Below are 18,939 nucleotides of genomic sequence, written 5' to 3'. Positions count from 1 at the left end.
GAAGGAGGGAGGGAAGGAAGGAGACAGGGAGAGAGGAAAGGAAGGAGGGAGGAAAGGAAGGAAGGAGAGAGGAGGGAAGGAAGGAAGGAGAGAGGAAAGGAAGGAAGGAATACTCCATTTTAATCATTGCACCATCAGGCAGGAGAATGAGAAAGGGAAGAAGGGAAGGAAGAAAAGAAGGAAGGAGGGAAGGGAGGGAGGGGTTAGCATATTGCCCCCAACAGTTAGAGTCCCCATTTTATTGATCTTGGAAGGATAGATTGAATCGATCTTGAGCAAGTGAAGATCGAACTGCTGCCAGTGGGCAGAATTAGCCTGCAATACCGCATTCTCACCACTGCGCCACCATGGCTCTTAAACAAAAAGTTTAGCATTCTTTTAATGATCAAATTTCTGCCATTTTCGCCCAGGGATTTGAACCTTTGCAAACGACGCCAACTGAGCCGTTCTACAGGACCGATCCTCGGCAGGACACCAGGATACGTAAAAAACAGGGAGCACAAATTTTCTTTTAATTACAAAAAAAAAAAAAAAAATTCGAAATTACAATATAATACAGAAACTTTTTACACACGGATTAGAACGGTTTCCTACCAATAAGTAAAGAAAAATATTCTTTTTTTCTCTCTCTCTCTCATGATTTTGGGTCGTCTTTTTTTAAAAAAAGTTTTCAGCTATGTTATACAAAGTTGTAGAACATGCACAGTTCTCCCGTTGATAGGGCGTTTGCTCCTTTAAATTAATTTCTCTCTCTCTCTCTCTCTCTCTCTCTTTTTTAAAATTTTGCTATGTGCAAATGCTAAGTTTCTCTCTCCACCTTTTTAAGGCAAGTTAAATGCAACACTGCAAAGTTGATAATAGAAAGTACCTAGTAAAATGTCAAAAAGGGGGGGAGGGGATCCATACACTTCTCCTTGTCTACCCGTAAAGAAATGAATGCTTTTGGAAAGATAGATACTATATACCCCATATATACAAGGTTGTATATCTCTTGAGTTAAATGATAAAAGAATCCCCCCCCTCCCACACCTATTATGGGCAACCTTGTTGTAAAGTCTTGCTCAAGATCCTCACAGGAATGAAATCTAAGAAGCAGGGTTGGATTTTCTACAACAGGGAGTACATAAATTCAACCTTTTTTACCCAACAGAAAAAGCTGAGCTGAAGGAGATGGGAGAAGGGATTTTCTGCAAAAGTAGGTGAGCAACATAAGAGAAGATGCAAGTCCTTTTCACTTTAAAATTGAACCCAAATTGCCAAAACATATCTAGGATATTTAAAGAGAAAACAAAAAGTTTTCAGATGCAAAAGAATTCAATTTCCTAGGAACAAAGGTTCTTTCTAAACGTCTACGAGAACAGGTCCCTTTTGGATTTTAGGTGGCAGCAAAATTATTTTACCTATAGAGAGAGAAAGAGATGTACTGACAAGTCAATGATTGCTACCTCAAAAAGAAGCCAACAGTTTTAAGGTTAAGGTGCCGATTTTAAAACCTGAAAAAGATCCATAATAGCACAGTGTCCCATGAGCTTGGGCTTAACATCTTACGTGGGCTTGGCTTTCGTGGCTTAATAGCAAAGCAAAGGGAAAAAAGACCCTTGATTTTGAGTCTACGTGGCTTAGATTGGGGCCGGAATGGAAGACAACATAAAACCTTTTGGGATGGGATGGAAGAACTTCAGGGATTTAAAATTCCCAGCCAGTCCCAACACTGTGATTTATTTTCATCCTTAAGGGCATTCACACTTTCTCACCACGGAAAAAAGGGTCCAAAATTTGTCACGGGGACATTTTGATCTACCGATCCAGTGATGGGTTTCTACCAGGCAAATGAATCAATCCTTATTGACCTGCAAGGGCCACGTAGACCTTCGGACACTGGGCTGCGAACCCTGGAAGTGAGCAGCTATTTCAAAGCGTCGCTGGTTTATTTCAGAACAATTTGAAAGAAAAACCCTATCGGGAGTTGCATGATCACGTCCAGAAGGAACGGCGCAAAAGAGGGAGAATTGTCAACTGTTGTTGGATATCCAGGAGGAGAAAACGAACAAACATTAAAAAAAAAGCTGGTTTGTTAATATCGTGTAAAAGGAAACGGGCGGCTAGAACCAGGAAGTGGAACTCTAAAAAAGCAAATGTTGGATTATTTTCCGCACTTAATGGAGAAGGGGAAGAAATGACAATATTTACGGTCTTCGGTCTTCTCTATTGCCGAAAGATTGTGTCATCCAAGGAATATACAGTTTTTCGGAGGAAATTTAAACCAAAAAAAAAAAAAAATTAAGGAAGAAGGGAGCAATCTGGGAGACAAACAGAGCTAAGTCCTGATTCAAAAGCATCATTTGTATTCTATTGCTTGAGCTGAACCGATGGGGAAGATTCCTTCGGTGGCATTTACATTTCAGAGAAGAGAGAAAGCCATTTTCTGCAATGCTTTCCCCCTCCAACCTGTCGTCTACTAAGAGGCTCCCAAGCTTCCTGACCACAAGAGACCCAACTCGCTGGTCAAGCTCCTCGGGAGAAAGGTCATCGACCTGACGTGGGCGGATGGGAAGGGAAGCTGTTTTTGAAGAACACCACCAGTTCTCCTTCCTGATATCTCAAAGACCAGCTGTGGAGCTCACTTCCTTGTCTTCTCCAACTCCGGTGGGGCTGGTTGAACTTTCTGGCATGTTTTTTGAGGTCATAGCTCTTCCCAGTGAGGGTATGAGGACTGAAGGGGTACAGGCGGGACTGAAGATGGAAGGAGATATCTGGAGGACGGGGAGCGCTTGAAGAATAGACCCTACCCATCCACGCAACTGATCTAAACCGTTTTTTCCTTCAACCTTAGATGGATGGCCTTCAACTCCCGCAGTTGGCTTCGCAACTCCGGGAGTTGGATGTCCGTTCATCTTAAAGGTAGAGAAAGTCGGATCTAAAGTCATTCCTTAAAGGGTTCTGCTGAAAAACGTCGAGATCACAGATCTAGCTTCTTGGTTACCTGTTCACACCTGGGTTTCAAGAGTAGAGGATGACTAAGCGAGCTTAGCGCCTAGGGGGGCAGTTCTACCAACCGTGGGAGCAACCTAAGCGTTCACCCCACCGTCAAAGCGGAGAAGGAGGCCCAACCCAACTGCACCCCAATAATTTTTTATCTCTCGGTAGGACCAGTCGGTTTGTCATCGCTTCTTCTAGCTATGGTCCACTCATTCCACGCACAATAGAGAAAGCCACTACGGGATCCACAATGCTTCACGGTCAGTGAGCCAAATCAGAGTTTCAACTCCAGACACAAAATACCAAAAAGCGGCAGGTAGCCAAGGGCGATGGCTACGCCGCCGATTTTAAGACCGGGTCCGATTAGCGCTTTTCAAAGCAACCCACTGAGCTGTAATCAAGGTGCCTCGAATTTCCAAAGATCTCTCCCAGCTCGCCTTAGGAAACCCCGGTTAAGCAGGGCACCTGGCCAAACGATTTTCCTAGCGGAAGAGGGAAGCTGTGGAAGACCTAAGCCAAGAAGAAACCCACCCACCCATTACGCCTGGCTTTCTGGGAATTAAGGACGGGCCACCTGAGGGTTTCAAATATTCCAAAGTGTCCTGACTGCCACCTTCAAGCTCTCTTCTTGAGGTTGAGGATGCCGAGAGGTGCTACAAGGTATGGAAGGAGTTGACGCAGAACACGTTTTTGGCAATGCTGCCCCTCCAACCCGCCTCCTGCAAAAGCCCTCTTCCCAAAACGCCGAGAGCACCTGGAGGAAAAATCAAAACAGTGCTGGGATAAACCCCTTATTGCAAACTAGGGCTCCCGTGCACCTAGCGGAGGGCCGAAAACGGACCGCTGAACCGGGAGGCGAGAGAAGGAGGAGGCGGAAGGAACCGGGAGCAACGGCGAGCGTTGGGAGTTTCGGGGTGGGCGGGTGGGAGGGAGAGAAAAGGGTGGGTGGGTGTCAGAGTCGACAACCAGTGTGTGTGGACTTTCCCTGCAGCAAGTTCCGGAAGGGGACGGCGCCTCCTTCCCGAAAGCGGATTCAGAACCGATGGCGAGGCTGAGGCCCGAAGTGCATAGGTAGGTTATGCTCCATGGGAAGGTTCATTTGGGGGAAGTCGTAGTTCACTCTCATGTTGGGCAGCGGAGGGACGTAAGGGGCCGGGATGGGGCCCAGGTTGATGGGGCCGAGGTTGTTGTACAGGGGGTGCACGGGGGGCAGAGGGAAAGGCGGAGGGCCGAAGGGGTAGGGGCGTATTTGGTGGTGGTGGTGGTGGTGATGGTGGAAGTTCTGAGGAACCGGCCTGGGGATGGCTTCGATCCGTGGCATCTTCTCGGCGGGCTTTTCAGCCGGGGGCCCGATCCGCTTGAAACTGTTTTCTGCAAAAGAAAACAAATACATATAAATATATTTACGGTGGTACCTCTGCCTAAGAACCACTCTACTTACAAACTTTTCTAGATAGGAACTGGGTGTTCAAGATTTTTTTGCCTCTTCTCCAGAACCATTTTCCACTTACGAAGCCGAGGCTCCGAAACTGTAACCGGAAAAGGCAGGGAGAAGCCTTCATGGGGCCTCTCTAGGAATCTCCTGGGAGGAAACAGGGCCGGAAAAGGTGGGGAGAAGCCTCCTTGGGGCCTCTCTAGGAATCTCCCAGGAGGAAACAGGGCCAGAAAAGGCGGGGATAAGCCTCCGTGGGGCCTCTCTAGGAATCTCCTGGGAGGAAACAGGGCAGGAAAAGGCAGGGAGAAACCTCCATGGAGCCTCTCTAGGAATCTCCCAGGAGGAAACAGGGCAGGAAAAGGCAGGGAGAAACATCCGTGGGGCCTCTCTAGGAATCTCCTGGGAGGAAACCGGGCCGGAAAAGGCAGGAAGAAACATCCGTGGGGCCTCTCTAGGAATCTCCCAGGAGGAAACAGGGCAGGAAAAGGCAGGGAGAAACATCCGTGGGGCCTCTCTAGGAATCTCCTGGGAGGAAACCGGGCCGGAAAAGGCAGGGAGAAACCTCCATGGAGCCTCTCTAGGAATCTCCCAGGAGGAAACAGGGCAGGAAAAGGCAGGGAGAAACATCCGTGGGGCCTCTCTAGGAATCTCCTGGGAGGAAACCGGGCCGGAAAAGGCAGGAAGAAACATCCGTGGGGCCTCTCTAGGAATCTCCTGGGAGGAAACCGGGCCGGAAAAGGCAGGGAGAAGCTTCCGTGGGGCCTCTCTAGGAATCTCCTAGGAGGAAACCGGGCCGGAAAAGGCAGGGAGAAGCCTCCATGGAGCCTCTCTAGGAATCTCCTGGGAGGAAACCGGGCCGGAAAAGGCAGGGAGAAGCCTCCGTGGGGCCTCTCTAGGAATCTCCTAGGAGGAAACCGGGCCGGAAAAGGCAGGGAGAAGCCTCCATGGAGCCTCTCTAGGAATCTCCCAGGAGGAAACAGGGCCAGAAAAGGTGGGGAGAAGCCTCCATGGGGCCTCTCTAGGAATCTCCCGGGAGGAAACCAGGCCGGAAAAGGCAGGGAGAAGCCTCCGTGGGACCTCTCTAGGAATCTCCTGGGAGGAAACCGGGCCGGAAAAGGTGGGGAGAAGCCTCCGTGGGACCTCTCTAGGAATCTCCTGGGAGGAAACAGGGCTGGAAAAGACAAGGAGAAGCCTCCGTGGGGCCTCTCTAGGAATCTTCTGGGAGGAAACAGGGCCTCCACCCTCCCTGTGGTTTCCCCAATTGCACGTATTATTTGCTTTTACATTGATTCCTATGGGAAAAATTGATTCTTCTTACAAACGTTTCTACTTAAGAACCTGGTCACGGAACGAATTAACTTTGTAAGTCCAGATATCTTCCAAGTGGCCAAGGTTGGGAAACACTGCTCTATTTAACAAACTGGTAGGATAAGAGCCAGGGTGGCGCAGCAGGTAGAGTGCTGTACTGCAGGCCACTGAAGCTGACTGTAGATCTGAAGGTCAGCGGTTCAAATCTCATCACCGGCTCAAGGTTGACTCAGCCTTCCATCCTTCCGAGGTGGGTCAAATGAGGACCCGGATTGTGGGGGCAATAGCCTAGCTCTGTTAAAAAGTGCTATTGCTAACATGTTGTAAGCCACCCTGAGTCTAAGGAGAAGGGCGGCATAAAAACTGAATAAATAAAATAAATAAATAAATATCCCATGTAGTTCCAGCTGAGAAACATTATGGAATGACTGTATAATGCAAAGGGTGGGTTTTAAAAACCCAAATACTTGTTAAAAAAAATACCTTTCCTCTACTTCACGGAAATTCATTTTTCACGAGTGGTCTTGGAACGCATCCCCAGCAAAAAAACGGGGGATCACTATCCCTACCTAATTATTATTATTATTATTTATTGGATTTGTATACCGCCCCTCTCCATGGACTCGGGGCGGCTAACAACAGTGACAAAAACAGAATGTAAAAATCCAATACTAAAAACAGCTAAAAACCCTTGTTATAAAACCAATCATTTATTTATTTATTATTTATTATTTAGATTTGTATGCCGTCCCTGTCCGCAGACTTGGGGAGGCTCACAACACAGTGAAAAAAACAGTTTACAACAAATCTAAATTTCTATTAAAAACATTTAAAAAACCCCATTTTCTAAACACACATACATACACATACATACAAACAAACATACCATGTATAAATTGTAGAAGCCTAGGGGGAAAGATTACCTTAGTTCCCCCATGCCTGACGGCAGAGGTGGGTTTTGAGAAGCTTACGAAAGGTAAGGAGGGTGGGGGCTATTCTAATCTCCGGGGGGAGTTGGTTCCAGAGGGCCGGGGCCTCCACAGAGAAGGCTCTTCCCCTGGGCCCCGCCAACCGACATTGTTTAGCCAACGGGACCCGGAGAAGGCCAACTCTGTGGGACCTAACTGGTTGCTGGGATTCGTGCGGCAGAAGACGGAGATATTCTGGTCTGATGCCATGAAGGGCTTTATGGGTCATAACCAACACTTTGAATTGTGACCGGAAACTGATCGGCAACCAATGCAGACTGCGGAGTGTTGGTGTGACATGGGCATATTTAGGAAAGCCCATGATTGCTCTCGCAGCTGCATTCTGCACGATCTTTCTAACGCATCTTTCCAAGGCCAAGTTTAAACCAACCTCCACTCTTCCTCTTCTGTTCTTCCTCCGCTTCCTTCTGAATTTCATGGATTATCTTCTCATCGTCCTCCTGTAAGGGACAGAGAGACCCAGAACTGTCACTCGAGCTGCAGGTCCACGCCCGTAAATTTATATAGGTATATAAAAAGGGAGACCTCCCAGGCCGAAATGAAGGTACCCTTCCCCCCCCCCTTCTGCAAGGAGATAATTGTAATTTATTTTGCACACATGTGTTATGAGACCTTGACTCGGCTAGGCCGGCCATTTATTCACGGTGGATCGCTTGACTCCAGGGCTGCAAATATTTTAACCGCTAACCCTCTGCCTCTCCGGTTCCTGAAATTTCATCCACAAGGCTTCAAAGCGGGCCTTGAGGTCTTCTCCACAAGGAACGACGGACGGCCTGCCCGGAGGCATTTGTGAGCAATCTCCATCCATCCTTCTCCTTGTCAGATTGATTGACTGATTGATTGCATTTATATGTCGCTCACTCCCAAACGGACTCTGAGCGGCTAACAATGGTTATAAATACAATACAAGTAAAAAACTGTAATAATAATAATAACTAATAAATAAATAATAATAACAAAAACTAATAATAATAATAATAATAATTAATAATTTATTAGATTTGTATGCCGCCCCACTCTGAAGACTCGGGGCGGCCCACAACGATAATAAAAACAATATAACAGTGAAACAAATCTAATATTAAAAGAAAGATATCTAAAACCCCAACAATTAAAACCATACAACACATACATACCAAACATAAAATATAAAAGCCTGGGGAAGGTGTCTCAGTTCCCCCATGCCTGGCGATATAGGTGGGTCTTGAGTAATTTGCGAAAGACAAGGAGGGTGGAGGCCGTTCTAATCTCCGGGGGAAGTTGATTCCAGAGGGCTGGGGCCATCACAGAGAAGGCTCTTCCCCTGGGGCCCATCAAACGACATTGTTTGGTCGACGGGACCCGGAGAAGGCCAACTCTGTGGGACCTAATCGGCCGCTGGGATTCGTGAGGTAGAAGGCGGTTCCGGAGGTATTCTGGTCCAATGCCATGTAGGGCTTTAAAGGTCATGACCAACACTTTGAATTGTGACCGGAAACTGATCGGCAGCCAATACAGGCCGCGGAGTGTTGAAGAAACGTGGGCGAATCTGGGAAGCCCCACGATGGCTCTCGCGGACGCATTCTGCACGATCTGAAGTTTCCGAACACTTTTCAAAGGTAGCCCCATGTAGAGAGCGTTGCAGTAATCAAACCTCGAAGTGATGAGGGCATGAGCGACTGTGAGCAGTGACTCCCTGTCCAAGTAGGGCCGCAACTGGTGCACCAGGCGAACCTGGGCAAAATCATTAAAATCACATATATAATAAAAAGCCATGCCTACTAGCAATCAATCTTAATTCCAGTTCCTGCAACCGTTCATTGTATCTTGTAGTCTCCAGTCCCCTAATCATCCTGGTTGCTCTTCTCTACACTCTCAACATTTTATTTTATTTTATTGATTGATTGATTGATTGATTTTGTCCAATACACAATGAGGGTTTTAGTGGGTATACACATAGTAAAATACATAATGAAGGTTATAGAGGAGATACTCAGGGTAAAATATATCTAAGAAAGAAGAGAAGATATAGTAATAGAACATATCAATGAAAGAACAGAAGAAGAGATATAAGAATAGAAGAAAGGTATAGGAGATATAGGAGAGCAATAGGACAGGGGACGGAAGGCACTCTAGTGCACTTGTACTTGCCCCTTACTGACCTCTTATTTATTTATTTATTTATTTATTTATTTATTTATTTATTAATTAATTAATTAATTAATTAATTAATTAATTAATTATTAGATTTGTATGCCGCCCCTCTCCGTAGACTCCGGGCGGCTAACAACAATAATACAACAACATATAACAAATCTAATATTCAAAATAACTAAAAACCCTTATTAAAAACCAAACATACACACAAACATACCATACATCAATTGTATAGGCCTGGGGGGAAGAAATATCTCAATTATCCCATGCCTGATGACAGAGGTGGGTTTTAAGGAGCTTACGAAAGGCAAGGAGGGTGGAGGCAATTCTGATCTCCGCGGGGGGGAGCTGGTTCCAGAGGGTCGGGGCCGCCACAAAGAAGGCTCTTCCCCTGGTTCCCACCAGACGACATTGTTTAGTCGACGGGACCCGGAGAAGGCCGACTCTGTGGGACCTAACCAGTTGCTTGGATTCGTGTGGCAGAAGGCGGTCCCGGAGATATTCTGGTCCGATGCCATCTTAAGAATCTGGAGAGGTCAACCGTAGATAATCTAAGGGTAAAGTGTTGGGGGTTTGGGGATGACACTATGGAGTCCGGTAATGAGTTCCACGCTTCGACCACTCGGTTACTGAAGTCCTATTTTTTACACCTTTTTTTTATAGTGACCAAAACTGGATGCAATATTTATTTTTATTTATTTATTTATTTATTTATTCAATTTTTATGCCGCCCTTCTCCTTAGACTCAGGGCGGTTTACAACATGTTAGCAATAGCACAATATTCTAGGTGTGGTCTAGCTAAGGCTTTACAGAGCAGTATTAATAATAATTAATAATAATAATAATTTATTGGATTTGTATGCCGCCCCTCTCTGTGGACTCGGGGCTGCTAACAACAGTGACAAAAAACAGAATGTAAAAATCCAATACTACAACAGCTAAAAAACCCTTGTTATAAAACCAATCATACACACAAACATACCATGCATAAATTGTAGAAGCCTAGGGGGAAAGATTATCTTAATTCCCCCATGCCTGACGGCAGAGGTGGTTTTTGAGGAGCTTAAGAAAGGCAAGGAGGGTGGGGGCTATTCTAATCTCTGGGGGGAGTTGGTTCCAGAGTGTTGGGGCCGCCACAGAGAAGGCTCTTCCCCTGGGGCCCGCCAACCGACATTGTACCTAATGCAGAGAGGAATGGGCAAAGTCTACTTCCCGGGTCTCTGTTTTTGCCAGTCGTCAATTCTACTTTCCTCCCTTCGCCATTTCTTTCCCGAAAAGTCAATAAATCGACGATGATATATATATATACTCTAAATGTAGAATCAATGGACTGCTACATAAGAAGGATGCGAAGAGGGAAGGAACTTAATGTAAGCTGCAGAATTAGTTGGAAACAAATGGCCATGCCATTAAACAAATCCACGGACATCTTGTTTTCATTTATTGCTTTTTAAAAACATCTTCCTGTATTTTTCCCTTTCCTCTACAGTGGAAAATCCTCTGGATTTGGAGGAACTCCTCGGAAACATGCGGTCTCGGTTGAACATGCTTGCACAAGCACACACACAAAGAGAGAAAGACACACACACAGGGAGACACAATATAGAAACTTGCCAGTTTTCCAATTTGGATTTCATAAAAAAAAAACACGTCTGATTTCTGACAGTCTCAAAATGGGTGAACAGTGCAGTCAGGCGGTAGGGAAAGCAAGTAGGATGCTTGGCTGCATAGCTAGAGGTATAACAAGCAGGAAGAGGGAGATTATGATCCCGCTATATAGAGCGCTGGTGAGACCACATTTGGAATAATACTGTGCAGTTCTGGAAACCTCACCTACAAAAAGATATTGACAAAATTGAACGGGTCCAAAGACGGGCTACAAGAATGGTGGAAGGTCTTAAGCATAAAACGTATCAGGAAAGACGTCATGGACTCAATCTGTATAGTCTGGAGGACAGAAGGAAAAGGGGGGACATGATCGAAACATTTAAATATATTAAAGGGTTAAATAAGGTCCAGGAGGGAAGTGTTTTTAATAGGAAAGTGAACACAAGAACAAGGGGGCACAATCTGAGGTTAGTTGGGGGAAAGATCAAAAGCAACATGAGAAAATATTATTTTACTGAAAGAGTAGTAGATCCTTGGAACAAACGTCCAGCAGACGTGGTAGATAAATCCACAGTAACTGAATTCAAATATGCCTGGGATAAACATAGATCCATCCTAAGATAAAATACAGAAAATAGTATAAGGGCAGACTAGATGGACCATGAGGTCTTTTTCTGCCGTCAGACTTCTATGTTTCTATTTTTCTGGGAATTTTGTCAAAGTCCTTTGCCTCCCCTCTCCCTTGTTTAATGTTTGATGGGAACCAAATAGCAATTTTGGCAAGAGGATGGTGTATGTGTGTGTTTGTGTGTGTTTGTACACACACACACGTATGGGATTCAGCCCAACCGAAGCTTGTTCCTGGATTCACTAAGTCGCTAATTTATACTCACGGATCTTCCAAGCTGGTCATATTAGGGCCAGAAGGAACTCTTTGTGGGTCTTGGAAAAGCACACACACAATGGAGATCACAACGTAAGGGGTCCGCAATGCGCACAACAATCTGGGCATGGGAATCATTTGCAGCCATAAAGTGGGGATTGTGTTGTTTCCAGAGTTTCCACATGGAAAATGGGGAGACTGTATTGTGCTAAAAAGTTTGTTCCTATAGAAAGTTTAGAACTAAGAAGCCTTAAACAAGATCTAAGTATTGCTCACAAGATCATATCCTGTCAGCGACTACTTCAGCTTCAACCACAACAACACAAGAGCACACAACAGATTTAAACTTAATATTAACCGCTCCAAACTTGACTGTAAAAAATATGACTTCAGTAACCGAGTTGTCGAAGCGTGGAACTCATTACCAGACTCCATAGTGTCATCCCCAAACCCCCAAAACTTTACTCTTAGCTTATCTACGGTTGACCTATCCAGATTCCTAAGAGGTCAGTAAGGGGCGAGTACAAGTGCACTAGAGTGCCTTCCGTCCCCTGTCCTATTGCTCTCCTATATCTCCTATACCTTTCTTCTATTCCTATATCTCTTCTTCTATTCTTTCATTGATATGTTCTATTACTTTATCTTCTTTTCTATTGTTTCTTAGATATATTTTACTATGAGTATCTCCTCTACAACCTTCATCATGTATTTTACTATGTGTATATAGATATATACCCACTAAAACCCTCATTGTGTATTGGACAAAATAAATAAATAAATAAAATATTGACATACAATACACTTGTGTAGGTGTCCACATACAGAAAAGAAACACAAGTGGTTTTTGACTTAACAACAGCTCACTTAGTGACTATTTGAAGTTACAACGGCACTGGAAAAAAGTGACTTGTGGCTGTTTTTCACACTTACGACCACGCAGTGAGGGTTGTAAGTTTATGCACTATTTATTGAATATTTAATAGGGTTTTTTAAATTGTTCTTCCTTCTCTAGTACTTTAGCATGATCCGTCATTATTTTTAAAATAGGAAATAATTAAATAGTATGTTTTTATCCATAAACGCTTGAATTGTTTTAATCCTTATCTATAGCAATGAAAGAAAATTGAGCTACTTGCCTAATCTGTTATCCTACCAAACCCATCTATGCCCCCAGCTTGGGGTCACTAGACTCCAACCCCTGGCTGACGAATGACATGCATGTTATTGGTTGAGTGGGTTTGATTGATTTTTAATAATGGGGATTTTAGTTTAGATTAGTGGGTTTCATATTAATTGGATTTGGGTTTGTATTGCATTGTTGTTTTATATGTTGAGAGCCACCCCGAGTCCTTGGAGAGGGGCGGTATATAAATCCAATCATTCATTCCATCAATCAATCAATCAATCATCCTCCATTTATGACCAAAAACAAGCTCAAAAATTTCTGCACCTGAGCGAGGTTTTTCCCCACCCCATTCTAGGAGTTGGTTGCCGTCTTTTATTCCTGTCTGTTGCAAAGGCTGGTGGTTATTTTCTTGGCCATGATTGTGAATCTTTTCAAGGTTGCACTTGAAATGCTTCTGGGATGTTTGAGGAGAGGAGAATGCGAATCCCATGCACGCATCGATGGCTGAACGATGGGCTGACGTTTACAAGGGACGGTTAAAAAGGAAGATTTGTAGCTATCAGCTGTACAGCGGATGCTGCTGGGGGAACTCCTTCCAAAAATTCCTCTCTCCAGAAGGGACTGCGGAGATAAAAGGTTTTCTTCTCTCTCTCTCTCTGTCTCTCGCATCCCTTCCAAAATTCCTCCCTCCCGAACAGGTTGCTAAGATAAAAAGTTTCTTTCTCCCTTCCTTCATTCCCTCCCTCCCTCTCCCCTTCCAAAATTCCTCTCTCCAGAATGGGTTACTGAGATACAAAGTCTTTCTTTCTTTCTCTCCTTCCTTCATTTCTCTCCTTTCCTCTCTCCCCTTCCAAAATTCCTCCCTCCAGAATGGGTTACTGAGATACAAAGTCTTTCTTTCTTTCTCTCCTTCCTTCATTTCTCTCCTTTCCTCTCTCCCCTTCCAAAATTCCTCTCTCCAAAATGGGTTACTGAGATAAAAAGTTCTTTCTTTCTTTCTTTCCTTTCTTTCCTTTCTCTCCTTTCCTCTCTCCCCTTCCAAAATTCCTCCCTCCAGAATGGGTTACTGAGATAAAAAGTTCTTTCTTTCTTTCCTTCCTTTCTTTCCTTTCTCTCCTTTCCTCTCTCCCCTTCCAAAATTCCTCCCTCCAGAATGGGTTACTGAGATACAAAGTCTTTCTTTCTTTCTTTCTCTCCTTCCTTCATTTCTCTCCTTTCCTCTCTCCCCTTCCAAAATTCCTCTCTCCAAAATGGGTTACTGAGATAAAAAGTTCTTTCTTTCTTTCTTTCTTTCCTTTCTTTCCTTTCTCTCCTTTCCTCTCTCCCCTTCCAAAATTCCTCCCTCCAGAATGGGTTACTGAGATACAAAGTCTTTCTTTCTTTCTTTCTTTCTCTCCTTCCTTCATTTCTCTCCTTTCCTCTCTCCCCTTCCAAAATTCCTCTCTCCAAAATGGGTTACTGAGATAAAAAGTTCTTTCTTTCTTTCTTTCCTTTCTTTCCTTTCTCTCCTTTCCTCTCTCCCCTTCCAAAATTCCTCCCTCCAGAATGGGTTACTGAGATAAAAAGTTCTTTCTTTCTTTCTTTCCTTCCTTTCTCTCCTTTCCTCTCTCCCCTTCCAAAATTCCTCTCTCCAGAATGGGTTACTGAGATACAAAGTCTTTCTTTCTTTCTCTCCTTCCTTCCTTTCTCTCCTTTCCTCTCTCCCCTTCCAAAATTCCTCTCTCCAGAATGGGTTACTGAGATACAAAGTCTTTCTTTCTTTCTCTCCTTCCTTCCTTTCTCTCCTTTCCTCTCTCCCCTTCCAAAATTCCTCTCTCCAAATGGGTTACTGAGATACAAAGTTCTTTCTTTCTTTCTTTCGTTCTCTCCTTCCTTCATTTCTCTCCTTTCCTCTCTCCCCTTCCAAAATTCCTCTCTCCAAAATGGGTTACTGAGATAAAAAGTTCTTTCTTTCTTTCTTTCTTTCTTTCCTTTCTTTCCTTTCTCTCCTTTCCTCTCTCCCCTTCCAAAATTCCTCCCTCCAGAATGGGTTACTGAGATAAAAAGTTCTTTCTTTCTTTCTTTCCTTCCTTTCTCTCCTTTCCTCTCTCCCCTTCCAAAATTCCTCTCTCCAGAATGGGTTACTGAGATACAAAGTCTTTCTTTCTTTCTCTCCTTCCTTCCTTTCTCTCCCTTTCCTCTCTCCCCTTCCAAAATTCCTCTCTCCAGAATGGGTTACTGAGATACAAAGTCTTTCTTTCTTTCTCTCCTTCCTTCCTTTCTCTCCTTTCCTCTCTCCCCTTCCAAAATTCCTCTCTCCAAATGGGTTACTGAGATACAAAGTTCTTTCTTTCTTTCTTTCGTTCTCTCCTTCCTTCCTTTCTCTCCTTTCCTCTCTCCCCTTCCAAAATTTCTCTCTCCAGAATGGGTTACTGAGATACAAAGTCTTTCTTTCTTTCTTTCTCTCCTTCCTTCATTTCTCTCCTTTCCTCTCTCCCCTTCCAAAATTCCTCTCTCCAGAATGGGTTACTGAGATACAAAGTCTTTCTTTCTTTCTCTCTTTCCTTCCTTTCTCTCCTTTCCTCTCCCCCCTTCCAAAATTCCTCTCTCCAAAATGGGTTACTGAGATAAAAAGTTTACTTTCTTTCCTTCTTTTTCCTTCTTTCTCTCTCTCCTTTCCTCTCTCCCCTTCCAAAATTCCTCTCTCCAAAATGGGTTACTGAGATACAAAGTCTTTCTTTCTTTCTTTCTTTCTTTCTCTCCTTTCCTCTCTCCCCTTCCAAAATTCCTCTCTCCAAATGGGTTACTGAGATACAAAGTTCTTTCTTTCTTTCTTTCTCTCCTTCCTTCCTTTCTCTCCTTTCCTCTCTCCCCTTCCAAAATTTCTCTCTCCAGAATGGGTTACTGAGATAAAAAGTCTTTCTTTCTTTCTCTCCTTCCTTCCTTTCTCTCCTTTCCTCTCTCCCCTTCCAAAATTCCTCTCTCCAGAATGGGTTACTGAGATAAAGTCTTTCTTTCTTTCTTTCCTTTTTTCTTTCTTTTTTTCCTTTCTCTCCCTCCCTCTCTCCCCTTTCAAAATTTATCTCGCCAGAACAAGGCGCTAAGATAAAAAGTTCCTTCCTTCTTTTTCTTTTTTTCTTTCTCTTTCCCACCTTCCAAAATTCTTCTCTCCAGAGTGGATTGCTGAGATAAAAATCTCCTTCCTTCCTTCTTTCTCCCCCCCTTTCTTTCTTTCTATTTCTTTCTCTCTCCCTCCCTTTCTCTCTTCCCTTCCACAATTCCCCTATAAAGTTTTTTCTTTCTTTCTTTCTTTTTCTTTCTTTCGTTCTTTCTTTTTCTTTCTCTCTCTCTCTCTACCTTCCTTCCTTTCTTGCCATAGTCCTTAAGTGAATCAAATGTCTCAATTTGCGTCACACAACCATGGAAATTTTGCAACGGTCGTAAGAATGAAAAGCATCTCTAAGTCACTTTTTTAATGTGTGTCGTAACTTCGAACGGTCACTAAACAAAATTGCTGTTAAGGGCTTCCCGTACAAGTAATGATTGGTTCTTTAAATTGAGGGTTTTTAGATTATTTTTAATATTAGATTTGTTTACATTGTCTTTTTTATTGTTGTTAGCCGCCCCGAGTCTGCGGAGAGGGGCGGAATACAAATCTGATTAATAAATAAAATAAATAAAAATAAAATAAATAAAAATAAATAAATAAATAAAGGGGGGGGAGACTGCAAAGTTGAGACAGAGAGTAAATGAGCAAAACCCCAAACCCAAAGGCAAGACAATCTTGACTGCCAAAGCTTCCCCAGCAGACGTATTCCTTTCCAACTCAAAAAAAAATTCTCTTGCAAGACATATTTACAGTCTTTGTATGGAGCCAGAATAGCTGGCTAATTATTTCAGGATGGAGGGGTTTCTATTTAAAACTGGTGTTTTGAGTGAGTCGATAGAAACTGGTTCCTCCATCTGTAATTTGAGATGCAGGCATATATAGATCTCTCCCCCCTACCCCCAATTTTCTCTCTCTCTCTCTCTCTCCATGTGTGGGCCCAGCTGTTCCCAATAAGCTCCAAACGCTTTCATGATGTATGGATGATCAGAGGGAGGAGGAGAACAAGGACTTTAAAAAAAAAGAAAGATCATTCCCATATTAAACCAGGGAACGTCTCAAGAGCAACAGGGGAATGCATATACATATGTACAGGGAAACGGTGACAGAGCCATGCCGTGCCTCTTCAAGGCAGGGCCTTGTCTGTGCCTGCTCCGGCTCTCTGGAAACAGCTACCTCTTGAGGTAGCCCCACCCTATTGGCCTTCCGGGAAGCGGTAAAGACCTGGCAGAGAGAAAGAAAGAAAGAAAGAAAGACAAAGGAAGGGAGGGAGAAAGAGAAAGAGTGAGTGAGAAAGAAAGAAAGGAAGGAAGAAAGACAAAGGAAGGGAGGGAGAAAGAGAAAGAGTGAGAAAGAAAGAAAGAAAGACAGACAGACAAAGGAAGGGAGGGAGAAAGAGAAAGAGTGAGTGAGTGAGAAAGAAAGAAAGACAAAGGAAGGGAGGGAGAAAGAGAAAGAAAGAAAGATAAAGGGAGGGAGGGAGAAAGAGAAAGAGTGAGTGAGAAAGAAAGAAAGAAAGACAAAGGGAGGGAGAAAGAGAAAGAGTGAGTGAGTGAGAAAGAAAGAAAGCAAGAAGGAAAGAAGAGAGAAAGGAAGGGAGGGAGAAAGAAAAAGAGAGAGTGAGAGAGACAGGATGGAAGGAAGGAAGGAAAGAAGGAAGGAAGGAAGAAGAGAGATAAAGGAAGGGTGGGAGAAAGAAAGAAAGAGACCAAGAGGGAAAGGAAGAAAGAGAGCAAGCAAGAAAGAAGAGACAGACAAAGGAAGGGTGGGAGAAAGAAAGAGAGAGAGAGAGACAGAGAGAAAGAAAGGAAGCAAGGAAGGAAAAAAGGAATGAAGAAAGTAAGGAAGCAAGAAAGAAAGAAGAGATGGACAAAGGAAGGGAGGGAGAAACAGAAAGAGAGAGAGGAAGGAAGGAAGGAAGGAAGGAAGGATAAATTCGGGGGCATCCCCGGCACCTACCGTGGGGTCCGTCCAAAGCGAGCATTTGGCGCAGTCTTGACACGGGGCTCCTGGGGAACGGGGATGCTGGCAGAAGTGGTCGTACCCGTTAATGGCAGCTCGGCAGAGGTAGCACATCTGGGCCCCGCAGCGACACGACATGCGATTGCAGCCTTCCGATTTGATCAAGCCGGTGGCGCATTTGTGGCACTTCCGGATGCGGGCCGCCGTCATCTTCTCTTCTCTGGGAAGGCAACGGGACAAGAGGTCAGGCCGGGGAGGCCGGAAAGTGGACGGACTTTGCCTTCAGGCCGGTAATGGCTCAGGTGCCGGACGGCCGCTGTTTGAACAAGACCCCAATTTTCTTTTTCTTTTAAAAAAATCTTTATTGGTTACATGCAAAGAGCTCTGGTCTCCAAACAAACTGGTAATTTATACAAGTCCCTTATCAGTTCTGTGATACTTCGCTTGCAGCTGTGAGGCAATTCACAGTCCTCCTTCTTTCACAAAGTGAAACACACTTTGCTCTGGTTCAGTTTCAAAGCCGGGGAAAATCAGCACACAAAAGGTCAAAGTCAGCAAAGCAGTCACGAAACACAACGATCAGATAAGGGTTTGGCCATTGTGGAAGATTATCTGATCGTTGTGTTTCGTGCCTGCTTTGCTGACTTTGACCTTTTGTGTGCTGATTTTTCCCGGCTTTGAAACTGAACCAGAGCAAAGTGTGTTTCACTTTGTGAAAGAAGAAGGACTGTGAATTGCCTCACAGCTGCAAGCTAAGTATCACAGAACGGATAAGGGACTTGTACAAATTACCAGTTTGTTTGGAAATAAGTGCTCTTGGCTATACCAAAAGAGGGCTTGGGTTAAGTGAATTTTCATTATAAAGAACATTGTTTTGAATTTTCAAACGTGTGTGTGTCTGACATTTGAACCTGTGAATTTTTGGGAGGATTCTACCAGAGAGCCCGACAGAACATACACTGAGTTTTTTTTTTAAAGGGGAGCTTTTTAGCTGCACTTACTTAGCTGCCTAGAACGACCTCTTAGAGGTGGGTGGCCATATTGTTGCTTTAAGATAAATAGCCAAATAAAGAACCGAAGGAGACGAAAACCCATTAAAGTCTAAATATCCATCACCCATCCACATTCTGCAGGTTTCAAGCTGGTCTCCTGGAGAACCAGCCAGACAAGCAAAACCTTTGGCTGGAAATAATGGAAGGGTCCAAGACACCAGCAGCAGGAGGATGGATGGTTTCTGGCAGAGAGATAATGCAGAGCTACGGGGGTGAAAAAGGAGGCTGGGGGGACCTATCTCGCCCCAACAGTTTTCAACTGAGCGGGGGCTGCTTGTTGCTTAGTTACCAGGATGCTGCCAAAGAAGTTGGACGGAGCTGCTATGGTCTGCAAACATTGGACCGTGTTTAGAGTAGCAGCAGCACTTAGATTGA

The 18,939-nt window shown here is 44.2% G+C and overlaps 1 protein-coding gene across 3 annotated transcripts in view; it reads right to left on the bottom strand.

Annotated features, from left to right (window-relative positions):
* Window positions 1–495: 495 nt before the first annotated feature.
* Window positions 496–18,939, bottom strand: part of RNF216 (ring finger protein 216) — a 75,678-nt gene continuing 57,234 nt past the window's right edge. For all 3 annotated transcript variants that reach the window (XM_070761298.1, XM_070761300.1, XM_070761299.1), the window contains exons 15-17: window positions 17,510–17,732; window positions 7,082–7,151; window positions 496–4,350 (exon numbers count right to left, since the gene is read on the bottom strand). In XM_070761298.1, coding sequence (XP_070617399.1) covers window positions 4,013–4,350; window positions 7,082–7,151; window positions 17,510–17,732 — 631 coding nt within the window. In that variant the 3' untranslated portion in view covers window positions 496–4,012. The remainder of the gene's footprint in view (window positions 4,351–7,081; window positions 7,152–17,509; window positions 17,733–18,939) is intronic.

Source organism: Erythrolamprus reginae, chromosome 9 (assembly GCF_031021105.1).
Source record: "Erythrolamprus reginae isolate rEryReg1 chromosome 9, rEryReg1.hap1, whole genome shotgun sequence".
Classification (NCBI taxonomy): Eukaryota; Metazoa; Chordata; class Lepidosauria; order Squamata; family Dipsadidae; genus Erythrolamprus; species Erythrolamprus reginae.
Note: the sequence above shows the minus strand (reverse complement) of the source record. Positions and strands in the feature narration are given on the sequence as shown.